General features: G+C 39.2%; 1 protein-coding gene across 5 annotated transcripts in view; it reads left to right on the top strand.

Annotated features, from left to right (window-relative positions):
• MARCHF1 (membrane associated ring-CH-type finger 1) overlaps positions 1 to 17,904 on the top strand; it is a 484,877-nt gene that overhangs the window by 386,499 nt on the left and 80,474 nt on the right. For all 5 annotated transcript variants that reach the window (XM_043513291.1, XM_043513293.1, XM_043513292.1 and 2 more), the window contains one exon: positions 1,211 to 1,261. In XM_043513291.1, coding sequence (XP_043369226.1) covers positions 1,211 to 1,261 — 51 coding nt within the window. The remainder of the gene's footprint in view (positions 1 to 1,210; positions 1,262 to 17,904) is intronic.

The following is a 17,904-nucleotide window of genomic DNA, read 5'->3' as shown; positions in this document are numbered from 1 at the left end:
ACAGTCAAAAAAAAAGCCATTGCAAAGTGCAAACATGTAAAAGCCAAAAAAAACCCGGGGTGGCAGCCAAAATTTTTTTTTTGCTTGGGGCAGCAAAAAACCTAGAGCTGGCCCTGGTGACAGCTAGGGTATATTTTTAATCTTTTCTCTTTATTCAAGTAGGACTAGGTCTGAAATTGAAGAACATATCTTAGTGAACTGGTCAAGTCCCCATATTTATCTGAAAATTGAAAAAACATTTTTCTAGAGTAAACAGTATGAAAACCTACATTAATAGTGCCTGGTTCAAATCCAGCTCTTCTGGGAAGTAATAGCTATCAGAATCAATCCTGTTTATTAGCAGTATATCACACCAGCATTTGAATCGTCCACTGGGGTGATAAGAAAAGCATAGATTATGACCTCCATAAAATATGTATTTTTTTCACCTGGATAAGCTTTATACTTCGAAATAAAATTCTTAGAAAAGGGAGATCCAGATTTGAGAAGGCATCTTTTATCAGACTAAGTTAAGCTGATACAAGAGTCGCAGAAGTATTATTGCTGAACAGTTAATTGAACCAATGTAGCCCCTTTTCTGTGAATTGTCTGCAAACACAATTTGAATTATTAGTAATCATTCAATAAACACTTTATGCTAGTATATTTAAGCATATATAGTATTTGTGAGCTATTTACTGTGACTGTCTCTGACGAGTCACAATTTGTTGTTCACAGTGTGTGGTTGGTCACTTATGCTACATGTTGTTGCCATTTCTTCTCTGTAAATTGAAATTTCATAAACAGAGATCAGTGGGAATATTGAATGCCTATATTTGTGCACAACGTACCTTTGTTTACATGCAGATAGGGGTGTTCACATCAAACACTCCCCAAAACTAATGCATATTCAAACCTCTTCGCTCAAGTGTTCATGGAAAAACAAGCAAAAAGAGGCCACGTTGAACAGCAATTCAGAATTCAAGTTAAGTTCTCCCCTCTATTTTTTTTATAGCATGATCAGTTTTTATTAACGTGCATAGTATGAACAATTTTGGCAGCCAGTTGCTGAGCTGCTGGGTAGTATACAATATGTGGACTAACACAGAAGTGTATGCACAGAGCTCATTATGTTCACAGTCAAGATTAAAGAGTTCAGTTTCTTCTCAATCTGAGCTCGTAGAGTTTGGGTTTCACCTAATTCAGTAATTTGTCCAATTTTGTTTTCCAGAATGACAAATCACCAGGGCGCTCTACAAGTCGATCAAGTAACATTTCAAAGGTAAGTGGAATATGTTAACTTATTTACTTTTATACAGAATTCCAAGTCACAGCAATTTATTAAACGTAATGCAGTACTTTATTCCACTACCCAGATATCCATATTCTGACATTTCCTTTGTATTCACCAGTTTCTAATTTTAGGCTGCCGTGCTTTCATTGCAATGTAAAACATGTTAAAATACATAACAATCTTTTTTTTTCCAACTCAGTATAATACCTTTGGGAAATATGCTGTCATCTTTGGTCTAAGGCAGAATTATTTCTTGCTCAGTTCTAGAATGATGGCACCAAAGTTTACAATATGTTGCAGTTATGATTGTATCAGCATTTGCTATATGAGTCCCATCTACAGGGATTTTCAACTCGCCAGAAATATGCCAGTGGTAGAATCTCAGATCCCTTTCAGTTTCTTGGGGGCAGTAAGAGAGTGTCTGTTTCAGACTTATCCATGGATTTTAAGCAACTCTTATGGTTTTGGTTCAAATGTGGCTGAAATCTCAAGTCCAAAATGACCAAAAATGGAGCTAAAAACTGAAATCTCACAAGAGCAGTTCCAAAGGTTTTGGCACCATAAAAGCCAAATCCAAACACTAGCCATAATCTAATTTCAAACCCCAACCTATACCTGATTCAGAGGAACACTGTCTTCAGTCCTTCTCTAACAAAAATGTATGGTGTGCTGGACCTTGCAATAAAAGGTTTTATCCCCATAGCAGCATTTGATTTGAAAATGCTTACTCTAGTAATTTTTAAGTTATATGATGGCAGTTCCAAGAAATGCAGGTTAAACAGTTTTTCTGCTCTTGTATAACAAAACTATGGCTTTGATAAAACCACAGTAGTGTATAGTATGATCTAGTCTCTTGTTTCTTTCAGGACTTTTTGTAATGACTCTATTATGTCAAATTCCTTTTTTAGTGAGTTTAATTATAGATTTATAGGAAAAAATAAAGTAAGTAGTATGTTACTTTCCAATGTATAATGATCAATATCTGGTCTGACCCAGGAGGAGCCCTAACAGTGTATTGGATAAACATTATACAATATCAGAATGAGTATAGTGCCAGTAGCAAAATTCATATTTACCTGACTGTGTCCTATCCTAGAATTGTCTATTAAATATTGGATCTACATTTGATATAATTTATTCTGATGTAAAGCTAAGGGAACTCAACTGATGTAATCATATTTCTTCTTGATTTACATTGATCTAACTGAGATCAAAATCTGGACCTACCCCTTAAAATATTAATAAATACACCATCACTCTGTCCAAATTACGTATGTAGGTATCTGCTCAAAAGCCAGCATAATGTTTTGTATCTCTTCTCATCTGCTTCCGTGGCACCTTTTTGTTATGTTTTAAGATCTCCGATAACACAGAAAATCACAGATGAAAACCATTGGTTTAGTAACTTGAATGTTGTCAGATACCAACCAACAAAAGCCAGGAAATTCAAAATTGAGCCTCAAACTCTAAGTCTTAGTCTGTCATGCCTTTATCTCATACCATTGACTAAAAGGAAAGGACCAGTGTTGAATTGTAGAAGTGGTTCTTAGAGGCTTAATTAATGCTTGTAAAATGCTTTGAGATCCTCAGATGAAAGGGGCTATAAAAGTGAAAAGTATTAGTTTTATTATTAATAATAATAATAAGAGCGAGCCCGGGTACCTCTCATAATAGGAGACTGAACTAAATAACAGACACTATTACTTCTGGCAGTGAAATTACAATTATGTATGTGTTAGTCCTAACTCTGAATTCCTCACTTTTTAATTTTTGACAAATTCTAAATATTATGTAAACGTAGTATTATGTGTGTGAATATTAATAATGTCATTATAGATGGGCCCCAACTGATACCCCTGATGCAAAGACTTTTGAACTTTTGGGAAAGTTTGGAGTCAAGTTTCACTCTACTACATGCTGAACTGAACTCAAAACCCTACCACCCCCCCAGACTTCGGGAGGATCCAGAGATTGTGGTTTGGTGGCTCCTTAATTTTGAACCTGTTTAGTTATAATAACTAAATTTATTACGATTTAAAATACATAGTTGTCTATTTTTCTAACAATGTCAAAGTACATGAATTACTTTTAAATTATGACAAAGCCACAGCATCAGCAGTTCATAAATAATCTGTAAGGGATTGTAGAAATATATTTAGTGTGTGTTAAGGCAGAACATATAAGCTACTAACATTTCTCTTAAAGTGACCTCTGCGGAGTCCAGTTTTTCTGGATGATGATCTTTAAATATGATAAATACCAATTGTCTGTTGCAATGCAAAATTATCCAGACTTGCCCTTTCTTAGGCTGTCTCCTGTTCATCTGTAGCATGATGTCATTCCATTTGACCTGCTACATTATATATTCCACTAATAGGGAATATGATGGAATATACTAGACAGGGGATGCAATATTTCCAATTAATTTTCTGCTCCTGAAAACATTTTTTAAAAAGAAAATACATGGCTTTAGATTAATATAGTGTGGTACAAAACCTAATCTAACTGAAATGATTCCCAAAACAGCATAGTTGTACAGCATATTTTTTTTTCCTAGAGCAACCTTAAAAAACCAAGACTATTCTCATTAAAGGTGATCCTGCACCAATCAAAGTCAATTGCAAAGTTCCCATTCACTTCAGTGGTGCAGGACCATACTTTAAGTGAGCTGAACCTCTGACTCTTCATCGTAGAGGTAGTATATTCAGTTGAATTAAAGGCAACATCTTGGTAGTACAATAGTTTCATTATATTAATTATGTATTCGGCAAAATTTGTACATGTTCCACTCATTTTGGATTGTATGCTCTAAAAATAGTTGTGTAGACACACTGCAGCTTGGGCTGGCACTCGGACTCTGGTTTGGGTGGTGGGGTTTGGGTTTCAGTGCCTGAACTCCAGCCCAAGCCGTAACGTCTAAGCACCATCTTACACAGCTGTTTTTAGAGTGCTAGCATAAGCCTGCTACCCTGTAGACCCAGGCTGGGAGGCTTGCTCCCAGATGCAGTATAGACATACACCTGGAGGCCTGCAGCTATGTGGAACATGTGTAATTGGTTTAGCTCATCGTGTACTTAACAGTAACAATTCCATATATTTTTTAATTCACCAAATTCTAATTGAAAAGAATATGGGAGAGAAGCAGAGAGAGTTGCAGGAATTTGAAAATATATATATATATATTTCCTGTTAAAATATTTTCTGTTTATAATCCAAAATGAGCTGAGTATATAAATATTTTGCTTATTTTATATATGAATCCCCAGTAAGAATTTGCTCACTAAAGTATTTTAACCAAGCTATAGGAAAAAGTTTTATTCATTAGAAGTTGATTTTTGTACTTGTGATAATCCATGGCTTATACATAAATTAGAACAACAGAGGTGTCAATTTATGAGTAGTTGATAATAAAATAGTTATTGGGAGTAGTGTCAATAAATGTAATGTGCACTTGACTCTAAAGGTTTCCTTAAAAATGATGTAGATCTATTGCTGGTGAAAGGTGCCAATTTATAGACCTAGTGAATGAAGTAATTTATCTAGAGGGCAGCAGCAGGGCAAACTTCACACAAATGTTTGCCCAACAACGTGCTCAGTGCTGTACTAGGTGTGACTTTTGCTAAGGGACAGAAATAGTAGTGGACCCTGAGGCTTGTTGAGTGCAAGAGGGGACTGAGGTAGTCTCACCTACTTTTCCCACTTTCCATTAGAGCCTGACACCTTTTAAGACGCTACATCGGGGTGGGCAAACTTTTTGGCCTGAGGGCCACATCCGTGTGCAAAACTGTATGGAGGGCCGGGTAGGGAAAGCTCTGTGCCTCCCCAAATAGCTTGCCCTCCACCCCCTATCTGCTCCCTCCCACTTCCCACCCTCTGACTGCTCCCCTCAGAGCCCACACCCATCCAACCCCCTCTGCTCCTTGTCCTCTGACCACACCCTCCCGGGACCCTGCCCCTAACCATCCTCTGGGACACCACCCTCTATCCAACCGCCCCCTGTTCCCCATCCCCTGACCGCCCCCCCCACCTGAACCTCTGCCCCATCCAACCGCCCCCTGCTCCCTGTCACCTGACTGCCCCCCAGGATCCCCTGCCCCTTATCCAACCCCCCGGTCCTGGCCCCCTTACCATGCTGCTCAGAGCAGCGTGTCTGGAGCTGTGATGCCTGGCTGGAGCCAGACATGCTGCCACACTGCCCTGCATGAGCGTGCAGCCCTGCCACCCAGAACACTGCTTGCTTGACTGCGGCAAGAGGGAACAGCAGGGGTGGGGCCGGGGTGAGCCTCCCCGGCCAGGAGCTCAGGGGCCAGGCAGGACAGTCCTGCAGGCCGTAGTTTGCCCACCTCTGCTCTACATCCTTCCACTCAGTTCTGGACTCCAGCTCCACCTTGATCCCATGGCCTCCCCCTCCATACTAGCAGCTGCTGCTGCTGTTGCATCACCTCCACCATTTCCCCACCCTGGAGCTCTGTGCTAATCTGGCATTCGCAGAAGGATAGTTAATGAGGAATGCCTGAAATGCAGGCACCACAGTAGTCTGTGGTGGCCAAAAAGGGAGTTACTACGGCTTCTGCATGAGCCCAGCCATATGTGTGAGGTTCCAGCTGCCTGAGGGGATGCATAAAGGGCTGCCAAATGCCTGAGTGTCCTGACAATAAGTGACATTTAGCAGTTCTGAAACGGTTCAATTTAATAAGTGTTACATGGGACGTAAGGAGATTTATTTTGTTTAATAAAAGGATACCAAATAGCAAAATGCTGTTCACTTTCCTCCTTTGCTCATATTAGTAAGTTTTCCATATCATGAATATCCCACAATCGGAAATGGGGAACAAAAGCCCACTGTGGGCATGAAATGAAGGACCAGATCCTCAGCCAGTATAAACTGGAATAGCTCCACTGAGTTCAATAAAGCTACAGCTACACTGATTTATACCTGCTGTAGATCTGCCTGAACTGTTTAACTTTCTGCTTCTTTATAACTTCAGTGAGAGGTCTGGTGAAAATTACAAGCTCTTTTCTACTTATTCTGAACATTAATTTTGAAACAAGAAAAATTCTCTAGTCTTTCAGTGTAGAGCATAACCCTCAAAATTTAAACCAGTCACTACAGGTCACGTCCAGCAGTCCTTACTCAACTCCATTAATAATAGAATGCGGGATCTTTAAACTTGTGGCTGTCTGTTCAAATCTCATGTTGGTGACAGCTTTTGGTTTCTTCCATCGCTTTATTGTTCTCCATACTATATGAAGGTCCAGTTCCAAGCAGACATATCACAAAACTACTTACCAAAATAGGCACCCTTGTGGAAGCTTACTAGAGAGTCCAAGGAGTTTTTTTTCCTATAGTCTCCCCAAAGTAAACCACAACCACCGAGATGTAAACAAAGAAATTGTTGAGGCGGGGACAGAAAGATGTTGAAGACCTTTTTGTGTTCAGTTGAGGAATGATGATGTGTGCGATGCTGGCTAGACTTCAGGAGAGAAAAACTGGTGGAATGCTGTCTGAGGTCACTGAGGAGAGAAGCTGGTCTTTTGTCCGTTTAGGATCCAAGCCCTGGCATTTTATTTTGGCACTTCCCACCCCAGGCTAATAAGTATTAGCATTAGATAGAGAGAGAGTTATGTAATTTTTTTATTATAATATTTTTAATCAAACCTATGGAAATATCTAATTGTATTTCAAAGATGAAAATTGTGTTTTGGCTTTTGGGGGAGGGAATTGGAGAGGAAAAGTCATTCTTACTTTATCCCAACCATTTTGCTCATCCATCTGTTTTCTTTCCATGCTGCTTTTTGTAAACCAGCCAAGGAGTGCTCTGGATGTAGCCACAGAGCTTATTTTAAACTTGTGAAGTAATCTTCATGTCACTTGGTGCACTTAGTTCAGAGAGGAAGAAATACTATCCTAGGCTTAGAAGGCAGTTCATTGTTAATTTTTCATATGCTCACCCACATTTCATACTCTTCTTGATTGTTGTTTGTTGTCCTTTCTGACAGAAATGGATCATTAATGTGTAACTGTTGTCACTAACATTTTGAAAGATACTTCTATGACCCCAAACACTTAAGCATTTGGGCAAACAATGGGGGAAGGTCTGATTTTTGCAAAAGAGTTATTAAAAATCAAGTAGAGGATAATCTACACATGGAACTAATGCTGTCTATCTGCCGTAATCCTCCAGTTTCAATCCGTAGGTTTGCACAGTATTGATGCCTGTGGTCAGCTGTGGTTGGTTTCAGGGAAAATCTATCGGGCAGGTTAGTTCACTTGTTGCAATTGTAATAGATTTGGCCTATCTTCTAGTGCCCTTCTCCTTTCAGACCAAGTTTTATCCTGCCACATCAGCTCACTGCCTATGTTTCTCAAGGAATCCTGGGAAACTATCTTCAGCTAGGGTAGTTTCTGTAATTGAGTCGTCTTATTAAACACACTCCCACCCATTAATGTCTCTTATTGCAAACTTTGTGCAAGAATAATAGTCCCTTCTTGAGATCAGTCTCACACACCATAACAAGGTTTCCTGGTTCTTTCCTTAAAGCCTTAGCCCTCAAGGGCTCCCCAAACAGTCTGCCTTCTTGTCTGTTTGGGTTTCTGGAGAAGTTCCTTTCAGTAGTAGCTCCAGTGGCAGTCCATTGCCAAGCGCTTCCTCTACCAAATTTAATCCATTTTGGTCAATTTCATGTCCATAGGATTTGAAAATTAGTCAAGTTCATTTTCAGATGTTTACCTCTGAAATTTCAGGGTGTTGTAACCATGGGGGGTCTTGACTAGCGATGTAAAGATCTATTAAAAAGGTTAACCATTTAAACAATTAAAATTGTGTTGTTTAATTGGTTAGCCAATTAAAGGGAGAGGGGCTGGGGCTGCTCTGGCCGGCTGACCCACGCAGCTGGGGATTAATGGTTAGGGTCAGTTAACCGGTAAGACTAATGTTTACCAGTTAACCGTTAAACTGTTTAGTATTTTACATCCCTAGTCCTGACCCCTAAGGAGACTGTGGCAGGGTCACAAAGCTGTTGTTGGGAGGTCGTGAGATTGCCACACTCACTTATGTGCTGCCTTCAGAGCTGGGCTCTGAAGGCAGCTCCCCTGGAGCTTCCTGCAGCTGCAGACAGTTTCTGGAGGTGGTGGTGGGTCTGTGCTGCTGAGAGTGCCCCAGCCCAGAGGCTCCTAACTGCTAGTGCCTGCTGGGCTGGGGAGGGACAGGACTTGCTTTCCCCCAGCACAGCTGTTCTCAGGGGGAAATTAGACCCACCTCTATACTCAGTACTTCCCCCATGGGGCTGGGAGCAAGCAACCTGCTTCCGGAGCCTTTCCCTGCTGCCTCCCTCCCTGCCAGGGCCTTTCACTGCTATGTGTAGCTACACACTGCAGTGTGGTTGCAGCCTGCTTTTCACTATGGTATACATGTACCCTACACTCTGCCGCAAATGTAGACAAGGACTGTTCCAATTGGTTGATGGTCTTTTTAACCATGGCCAAATAGTGAAACAACTATGTTTAATTTCTGTAGCACTTCTGAAGGAGGCTTAGTAGTACTCTAGATTTTTCTGTGTACTGCTAGAGTTGCCAGATATTCACTACCACTGGTCATCTGCATGGATAAAGAAGGAAAGGCTAACGTGAAAGTTGTTTTTTTTATTTTTCCATTACCTGTCATCTCAGGGAACTCCTTGAAAATCAGTCATGCATAAAGATGCTCAGCGCCTTTTGTCTCACTGAAATGAGTTTCAGTGCACTACTTGTATTTCTGTCTGAAGAACTGAGTCTCATTACAGCTTGCAGACATTTAATGAGAGAATAGAAAAGAATTATTAGGTCATTCACAGCAGGCACCAGCTGTAGCTACCTGACTTACTTGCAAGTAATGACCAAGTTCAAGCAAAGGATTGCACATAATCTAACAGATATACTTATTGGAATATTGCCTGTTTTTCATTTTAAGTACATCTATTGCTATCACAGAATCTATAGCATGTGAGTACAACTAGATTACTCAGGTTAAAGTCTAGTCTACAGGTAAATGAAATATTTGAGGGGAAAAAGGGAAGATATTCTTAAGAGAGTTTATCAATGTTTTATTTTGAATATGAAACTTTTTATAATTTCACTAAGTATTTTCCCAGTTATGTGAATTGTTTAACTTGGTACCATTATGAATGAAAATGGACTCATTTTCAGGATTAAAGGATATTTTTCAAAGAAAAATGGCCAACTTTGAGTGTCGGAAACTTTGCCTTGAAGACATTTCAAGATTCATATTTTTGTATATTTTTATGTTAAAATACTCATTTCACCAGGTTTCATAGGAAAGTAGAATTTCAGGGATATAAAATAATGAGAAATATGTTGAAAATTTTAGTGTGAAAATGTGCAAAAGAATTTTCACCACTTTAACAAAGCATTAGTCAAGAATTTTTAGTCTCTAGTCAAATTTCATTGGTACCCTTTGCTCTGTGGTGTCTTTCACTGCAACACATTTGATAAGGCCTTTTCTGAGTAGTTTTTCTATCCATGTTACTTACACAAAAGGTCAACTTAATTTTTTTTAATAAGGCAGTAGCTAGTTTCATTTTAAATAACTGTACATTTCCCCCTTCTTTATCTCACTCTCATCTCTATCTCTCACACAATCACATATATTTATATCTTTGTTTCAGTCTATTGCTTACTCTGTTAGTTCATTTTGCAGACTCTTGATGAGACACTGTGCTACATTGTCAAGAACACTGTAGATATGCTCCATCACAGAGGTAATTAATCAGGTTATTGTGTGATGTAAGGATCCAGAAAATTAGAGGGGAGAAGATTAACACTGGTTGTAGTAATAGTCACTAGGACTCTGGAGGTGAGTTTAAAAACATAACAACTCCGTTTATGCAAAGATAGAAATTCATTTCCTGAGTTTAACTGACAATGTAGAAGCAAACTGGTGAGGAAGAATTTCACATTAGTCTAGTTCCACAGAACTTCAGACACTAAGCACTTGAGCAGGATATCAAGACACTGAAGCAAAGAAACAAACTCAAAAGCTAATTATACCCAGAGGCCACAACAGTTTCTAACTGCTACTGGAAATATAGCCTTATGGGGCCTAACGGTTGAGGGCAACTACATCTGCGTTTCCCCTCAGTGGTCCAGCCTTTTTCAGGCTTCTGGCAACCCTGGCTGTTGCCTCTCTTGGATGGAGACATGTCTCTCTCCTGCCTGTAGTTCTAGGCTGAACAGTTCCCTGCCTTCACTGTGTTATTCCCAGTAAAATACAGACTGTCTAAACAGGCTTCTTTTGCCTTCTCTTCAGAGACTAAAAACAATGCAATTGCTCACAGATATAAATTACCACACAACTCTTTCTAAGCAAGCCTATTTTATTCTTAAGGTAAAAGCAATACAAAGAAAATATTTCCAAACAATTAAAGAACCTATACATGTGATAGTAAGCTTACCAGAGATCACCCCCCAACTCCAGCAGTAGTCGTTAAGCCCCAAACCAGGGGTTTTCCTGTGGTTTAAAGTTCATCACACCCCTTTGCTCTGAACAAAAACCCAGTCCTATGGGGCTGCAGTAGACCAAAGTCCTTCCAATCCTTCCTTAAACATTGGGGCCCTCTGTAGACTGGAGGTCCTGTCTGTTTGCTCAATCCAGGGAGAAGGTCGTGAGTCAGTTTAAATTGTTTATCCCAATGTCCTTTCTTTGTCCGCTGGTCTTTAGATAATCCCTCTTGGATCTTTGAAGAGACCACAAATAGGTAATCAGCCAGCCTGTGGGTCCCCTCCCCAGAATGAAGCTTGAAAGAGTTGATAACCAAAGGAATTACATTAGCACCCCCCCTCCAATAAAGTTTACATCCAATAATACATAAACAATTGCACATTTAATACAATAGACCCCAAAGGGATTAAACTTAATTCAATAAGATTTGTCCAGGATTTTGCAAAAAATTGCTATCTGTCACATAGGGTAAGTTTTCACTAGTACAAATAGTGTGTCCTTTTCTGTGAGAGAGCTAACATGAGATAACTGGCTCATTGTGAAATCCAAATGCACACAAGGCAAAGCAGTAGCTTTACTTCAGTGTAGATGATTGAGTAAACCCTAGTATTTTGCAGCTTGATCTCTGTTAGTTTTCTCTTTGTAAAAAGCACACGGGTGAGAAATCTCTGTCCTATGAAAGACAATGGGAGTTTTGCTATTGAATTCAGTGGGCCCAGGATTTCATCAGTCTTTTGTTAATTAATGAAGACACAGCATTCCTAATAAGCCTTTTGCGGATACCACAGTTAAGAAGCATGCACAGCTACTGTAACTCTGCCCTCCTTACACTGAATTAATTGTCCGTCAAGATACATTCCTTGGTTTCTGTAGTAAGAGGCACACTTTAAAGGGGGGCAGGATGTGAAATCTGTTTTACTGCATTGTCTTTTGAATTTCCTTTGTAAGGCAAGACCAAAAGAGTGCTTGTTTTTACAACATGTGGATGTGTGGTGCTTGTGGGGTTAGAATGAGGAGGAAGGAATGGTTAGACCTGCTTTGCTGGCAATGAGTGTGCTTTCCCCACAGCTTTGCAATAATAGACTGTAAACTGTTAGGGACAGGGACTGTCTTTTTATGTTATGTGTACAGTGCCAAGCACAATGGAGTCTCGATTATGGCCCCCAGGCACTACCATATTACCAATACATAAGAAAACAGAAAATAATTGGGAATGTGAGGGGTGGAGATATCCAGATTTGGTTTGTATTTTTTTTTCTGTCTGGTGCTTGTATGTGTGTAGGTGAATGTCCTACTCTTTTAATTATGTGGGGGGTGGGGGGGCGTTGGGACAGTATTTTTGACTCTTGGGAAGGGCAGATAGTTCCTGACATTGACATTCTTTTAAGTGCCTTTATTTAAATCTAAATAAATAAAGTATCTAGCCTCTTACCACTGGAAAGTATATTTCTCTTCACTGCCTGTGTCGTTTCTCCGTGACTATTCTTTGTCTTACTAAATGTCTGAATTATTTAAGGGGTATGATGATGTGAGAAAGATCTGGTGGATTCATTTCTTTCCATTCTTTCCATTTCCATTCAAATCTTGTCTTTGAAATATAACCCTCTGAGGATATGTTTATATATGTATTTGTGAGACTGACTGGTTGTACTAAAATGCTTCTTGTGAGAAATGCTTCTAACACATTGTAATTATCTTTCTGCATGTTCACTATAATTCAAGTGCCCCTTAGTTAGTGACGGAAGCTATATGCTCTCCATGCAGAAAGTCTTAAAAATTCCCTGGTGGGAGGTTTGTGCTTATTTTCCAATTAAAAGAAATTCAGACTCAAAGTAAATTGTCTGATTTTGCTCAGCTCAGTTACTTTTCAAAAGCCCAGCACAGGCACTAGAATGCTCTTTCTTTGGGAGCCTATTATAGGGTCTGTCATATAAAACTCAGTTGAGTTATAGTTGGAGGGAGGGAGATAGATGAAGTGTGGTAATACTCATTGCGTGGTTTAGAATGTGGAGAACAGTAACACTCAATGGACAGAGACTGAAAGAGGGAATTGATTTTTGGTGTATCTTTAACCTCACCTTATCTAATATTTTTGTCACCAAATATTTGTCAATTTTGTCTCTTCTCATGATATTATAAACAACAACAAAAGGGGCACTGGCATGTCAAAGATATATCTGCTAAATGTTTGGATTAATGATTAAATTAAAAATGTCAAATTACTGACCTCACATGATTTGGTATTTTGAAGCATCTGTCCTAGATACTGTTTTAGAGGAAGATTTGTAAAGATTCACTATATACCCGGTTACACACTGCTTTCTGTCTAAGGGGTTAAAAAATGGTTCAAGTAGAATTCACTGATGGAAGATTTTTTTTTAATAGTTTACAGTCTATTCTACCCATCCTAAGTTAGAAGTATGGAGAGCCATTTCATTCCTTCAATCAAAACTGAAGATTCTTCCGCCTGGGTTTTCAAATTCTTAGTTTACCCTATATATAGCACTCTGAGGTGCAAGTGTGAAGCATACCGTAGCACAATATAAGTGGTTGATTTACACAATAGAAGCAAAACTCAAGATGCCAGGCATAATGTAGTTTTTCTATAGCTGCAAACAGCACATTTCCTTAACAGTGCAGCTATCTGAGAATGCACAGTACACGCTATCAGAATGTATCATTGTAATAGAGTGGTCATGATAGTGTTAACTGGGTTACCTAGTGTATTATGGGATGGAGCTATGCTCTGCCCCTCCTTTACTTTGCATTTTAGTCAGGGGGCATTTTCCCACCACTGTGGTATGATACAGTTAAATAAGGCAGCAAGTTTCCAACTTGCAATTCTGTGAATAGACTTATTTTTGTTACTCTGAGCAGTCTCTTTATGAAAATAACCACTGCTGACTTAGATTTTAGAAAAGAATATGTATTTTTCACAGAACTGGGAGTGTTCTTAAAAAAAAAAGTATCTATATTCACATCCTGCAGTTGATAGGCTGGCCTGCTGCATCTGCTCACTATCAGTTGTAGGATTGGGGTTTACAATTAGAAATATTTAATCCCACATACCTTAGTACAGTAGCAGCATGTAGCTGGCAATTGGCCCTTGTTTGTGATTCTTAATAGGCCTTTCCAAATTTTGCACTAATCCTTTGAATGGCTATTCTCTTCTGAATTATTGTGACTTTTCAAAGGGCTATGTTCCATCTTTTTTTAAACATAACTCGCAGTTGAGTCCGATGGGGATAATGCATAAATCTGAGGTATAATAAGGCCCTTATTTAATCAAATGTGTAAGAGAGCGAGCATATCCTATCCCTATGTAATAACTGTTTATGGCTTCTTAAAAAAAACAAAAATGTATAAATCTTAAAATGTCATTATGCTTCAAAAGCTGTCGTCAGTTGTTATTATTATGTATACAAAACCAGCATTAAAATATATTAGAGTAAATATTAGCTTAGTCACCTAAATGATAACTCCTGCTGATAAACAGAAGAGTTAATATCAAAAAGTATGGAGTAGACCTGAAGTGTAGCTCGTATTAAACCATTATAACTCTAAAACTCCTATGGTGACAAACACATTCTTAGAAAAATAGACTGTTCTTGCAAACGTTAATAAAGCATATGTAGTTAAAATTAGATGCAGCAACATTCAAAATTATTGCTGTTTCTTTTCCTATTAGATGTAAATATTAGAATTTGTTCAGAAAACACACAGTGGCTGTTTGTAGAATGTACTATTTACAGTAAGTTCACAACGTGTATGACAACAGCATTTGTTTTCCTAAGTCTCTGCTTGACGTTTGAACTTCTCAATAAAATTGCATTGAATATGTTTCAACTTCAAGGGCCTACCAGTATAGAATAATGCATTTTTCAATTTTTTTTTTGGTTACACTTGACCTGTTTTAAACTGCTGATCTAATGAAATGGTGTGTGTGTTTGAAAAAATACTATGCATTCTTCTATACAGATTGTTTTATGTAATCAAAATGCCTAGTTTATCTTGAACATACAAACAATAGTTTATCACTCAATTGAAGTTCATGCAAGTTGGCGACATGTACTCACAAATCTAAACCAAACTCTGTCTGTGTGTGAGAGAGAGAGAGATTTTATACACACACACACACACACACACACATCTTAAAATAATATGCTTCTTGTCTAGATACTTTTAGAGAAAAAGATGATGCCCTGAGCTATAAGACTATATACATAGCCCTATGTATCAAGCAGTCCTGATAGCATCAGAGTAACCATGATTCTTATGTTGTTTGTGTTGTGTAAAATGTCCTGTTTTCAAGCAGGCTTTTGAATAATAATCCATTGAATTGAGGGACTGATCTGCCTATCCCTAACATATTTTATTGTATACACTTTTATCAGATTTGATGTGCCTACTTCATTGTTGAGCAATATGGAAAATATAAGGTCCCAGTCCTGCTAAGTGGTGGTTTGCCCTGTACAGACCCTCTGATGATCCCAATAGTGACTCAAGAGCATGAGTACAAACCTCAGGACATACTGTTAAAAATCAGGGCACAAACCCCAGATTGGTGAGTTCTGAACTTAGATTCCACCAATCAATTGCACCAAGTGCAAACTCCTCAGACACTTTAATAGCCTTAAGATGGAGTCACAGATAGTCCCCTGGGTACTCTGGTCTGTCCTGCCTCCACCCAGGTGAGTGAATCTCAGTGATGCATGGTCCCTTACATGAACAATCACAGCAATATTCTGGTTACTCCTAATCTCAAAGGACTAGTCACTTGCTCCAGGTCAATTGCATGTTAGATCTCTCATGAAAGACAATGCTTATAACCAATACGATAGTAACCTATATGAAGATTTATTAAATAGGAAAAGGAAACTAGAGAGTTATTTACAAGGTTAAAACAAGAAACATAAATACACAAATGAGTTATAGCTGTAGATCTCAAAGGGTAATATAGGCTTTGGTAATCAACAAGCTTAATTTGTCCTTTAGGGCTAACCCAGGATAAACAGCTGGGGATCTCTTGCTTATGTCTAGAAACACCTTGCACACCCAGAATCCAAGAAGCAGAGATCCTTAGTTCCTTTGGCTTGGAGTTTTTATCCCCCTTGTGCCATGTGTGCTGAGGTGCAAACTCAGCTGATGGAAGCAGTCCACTCTCATCTTCACGGGGATGAGGGGAGAAAAGCAATAAGTGTCTTCAGTCCTTTTGCAGACCGTATATCAATCCATATGTAGGGAGTTTCCAGTTGTAAGATCCAACCCTAGCCCAGCTGGTATTGCTGGGTCTCCTCTTTTGGAAGGAGCAGCTCTTCATGCTAGAAGAGCAGCTCTTCATACTAATTAATGTCCCTCTCCTGTATGGCTATTCACAGTGCAACCACTCAAATATTACATTTTAATATTACAAAGGACATTAATGCATGCAGCAACTCACAAGCATTCAATAGTCTAAATACTTTCTTATCATTTTAATACTTACTTTATCAAATGTGAACCCACAAGTGAGCCAGACTGATTCTAGCTATGTAGCTGTCAGTGTCCAGCTGAGACATGGGGACCACCGCATAAGCTGGCATCTGGCTAGCCGGCATCACAGACCCCAAAATGTTTTGCTGCATTCTGTGATACTGTACTGTCTCTTTAAAAATGTGGCAGCCCCATAATTCTTATTGGCGCATTGAGATCCTTTCACATAGATATTTTCAAGATTTGGTAGCCCCTTTGCCCTCTCTTCTTTTAAATAAAAGAATAAAATATTCTTGAACAGAGAACATAGCACTGTTCACATATGTTCTTTCCTTTTTATAGTTCCAGATAGGGGAACTTCCTCAATCTGCATCCTCAGAAGTACAAAAGATCAAAAAAGAAATAGATGAAATACAGCTTTCTGTTGTGGGAGACAATGTGCCTGGAAGAAGCTCAGCTTATAAAAGTATTTTGAGACTTTAAGAAAAGTCTTGCAAACAGAACTGTTTGTCAGAATAATATTTGCCCTCCATGGAAGAGAAAATCCTCTTGATGACTTTTGAAGAACGGCTACTCTCCACATTAAACTAAAATGCACACAGAATCATATAAAAAGAAAGACAGAATACTGTTCACTTTATATGCATTATGAACAACTTGATAGTATACATTCAGTGATTATGCACTAGCTTGGTCAGGCTTGTGTAGTTACAATTTAACACAACTAAGACAAATTACACTCAACCAACTCAGGTTAGAAAATAGAAAATATTTTCTGTGAAATACCATTTTTTATCTCCATTCTGACTCTACTGGAGTGGCCAAGCCTGATTTTGCTCTCATTTACATGGATGTGGTTCACAAAACTCCACTGTTTTCTTTGGTATTACTCCTGATGTACATAAATGTACCTATCAACAGAAGCATGCTCTGGGCACCCTTATTAGTCACCACTGGTCCCACAGGCCACCGGCTTAGAGAAATCACACTGAAGACAATGGCAGTATTGTGGAAGGAGAGTTTGAGGGACAAGGCCTTTGTTTCTATATGTACAATTCTGATATTGTTATGGCTTTCAGAGAAGCAAATGCTGTTGTTAAGATACAAAATGGTTTCATCATAACCCCATAATGTCTCTCTCCCCCCGACCCCAGATTTCCCAGAAATGTTTCTGTTGGGCTGAGCCTTCCCATGCGTGGTCTCTGTCCTAAGGTGAATATGTGTTTTCAAAAGTGTAAGTGAAATCCTTGTAGCTGTTTCTGAGGAAGTGAGAGTCAGAGGGATGTGTCTGAGGCACATTGCTAATCGAAGACCTAGGGTGGTGCAGCTTATGCCTGACCCTTTGTCTCCGGGCAGTGCCCAAAGGCAGTCTAGGCCTGTGGGAGTATCTGTAGATCGAGGCACATTCCAACTTGAGTAAGGATATCAAATCTGATTCCACTCTCAACCTCAGGAGGACCCAGGGGAGTTGTGGTGCCTCAGATCCTTCCCTCTGGGGAATTTTTTCCTGCTCTCCTCTTTCTCTGAGGGCAAATAAATTACCGCAATCCTTGAAAGGCTGCGTTTACTTCCCACCTCTCACACAAACAGCCAGCAGTAGGAAGGGAGTAGCCAAGGTATTGCCCCTCCCTGCCCCTTTGCTCACAGAAGAGTATCCAGAGA

Source organism: Dermochelys coriacea, chromosome 4 (genome assembly GCF_009764565.3).
Source record: "Dermochelys coriacea isolate rDerCor1 chromosome 4, rDerCor1.pri.v4, whole genome shotgun sequence".
Lineage (NCBI taxonomy): Eukaryota > Metazoa > Chordata > Testudines > Dermochelyidae > Dermochelys > Dermochelys coriacea.
The sequence above is the reverse complement of the archived record's forward strand: the minus strand, read 5'-3'. Positions and strand labels throughout refer to the sequence as shown.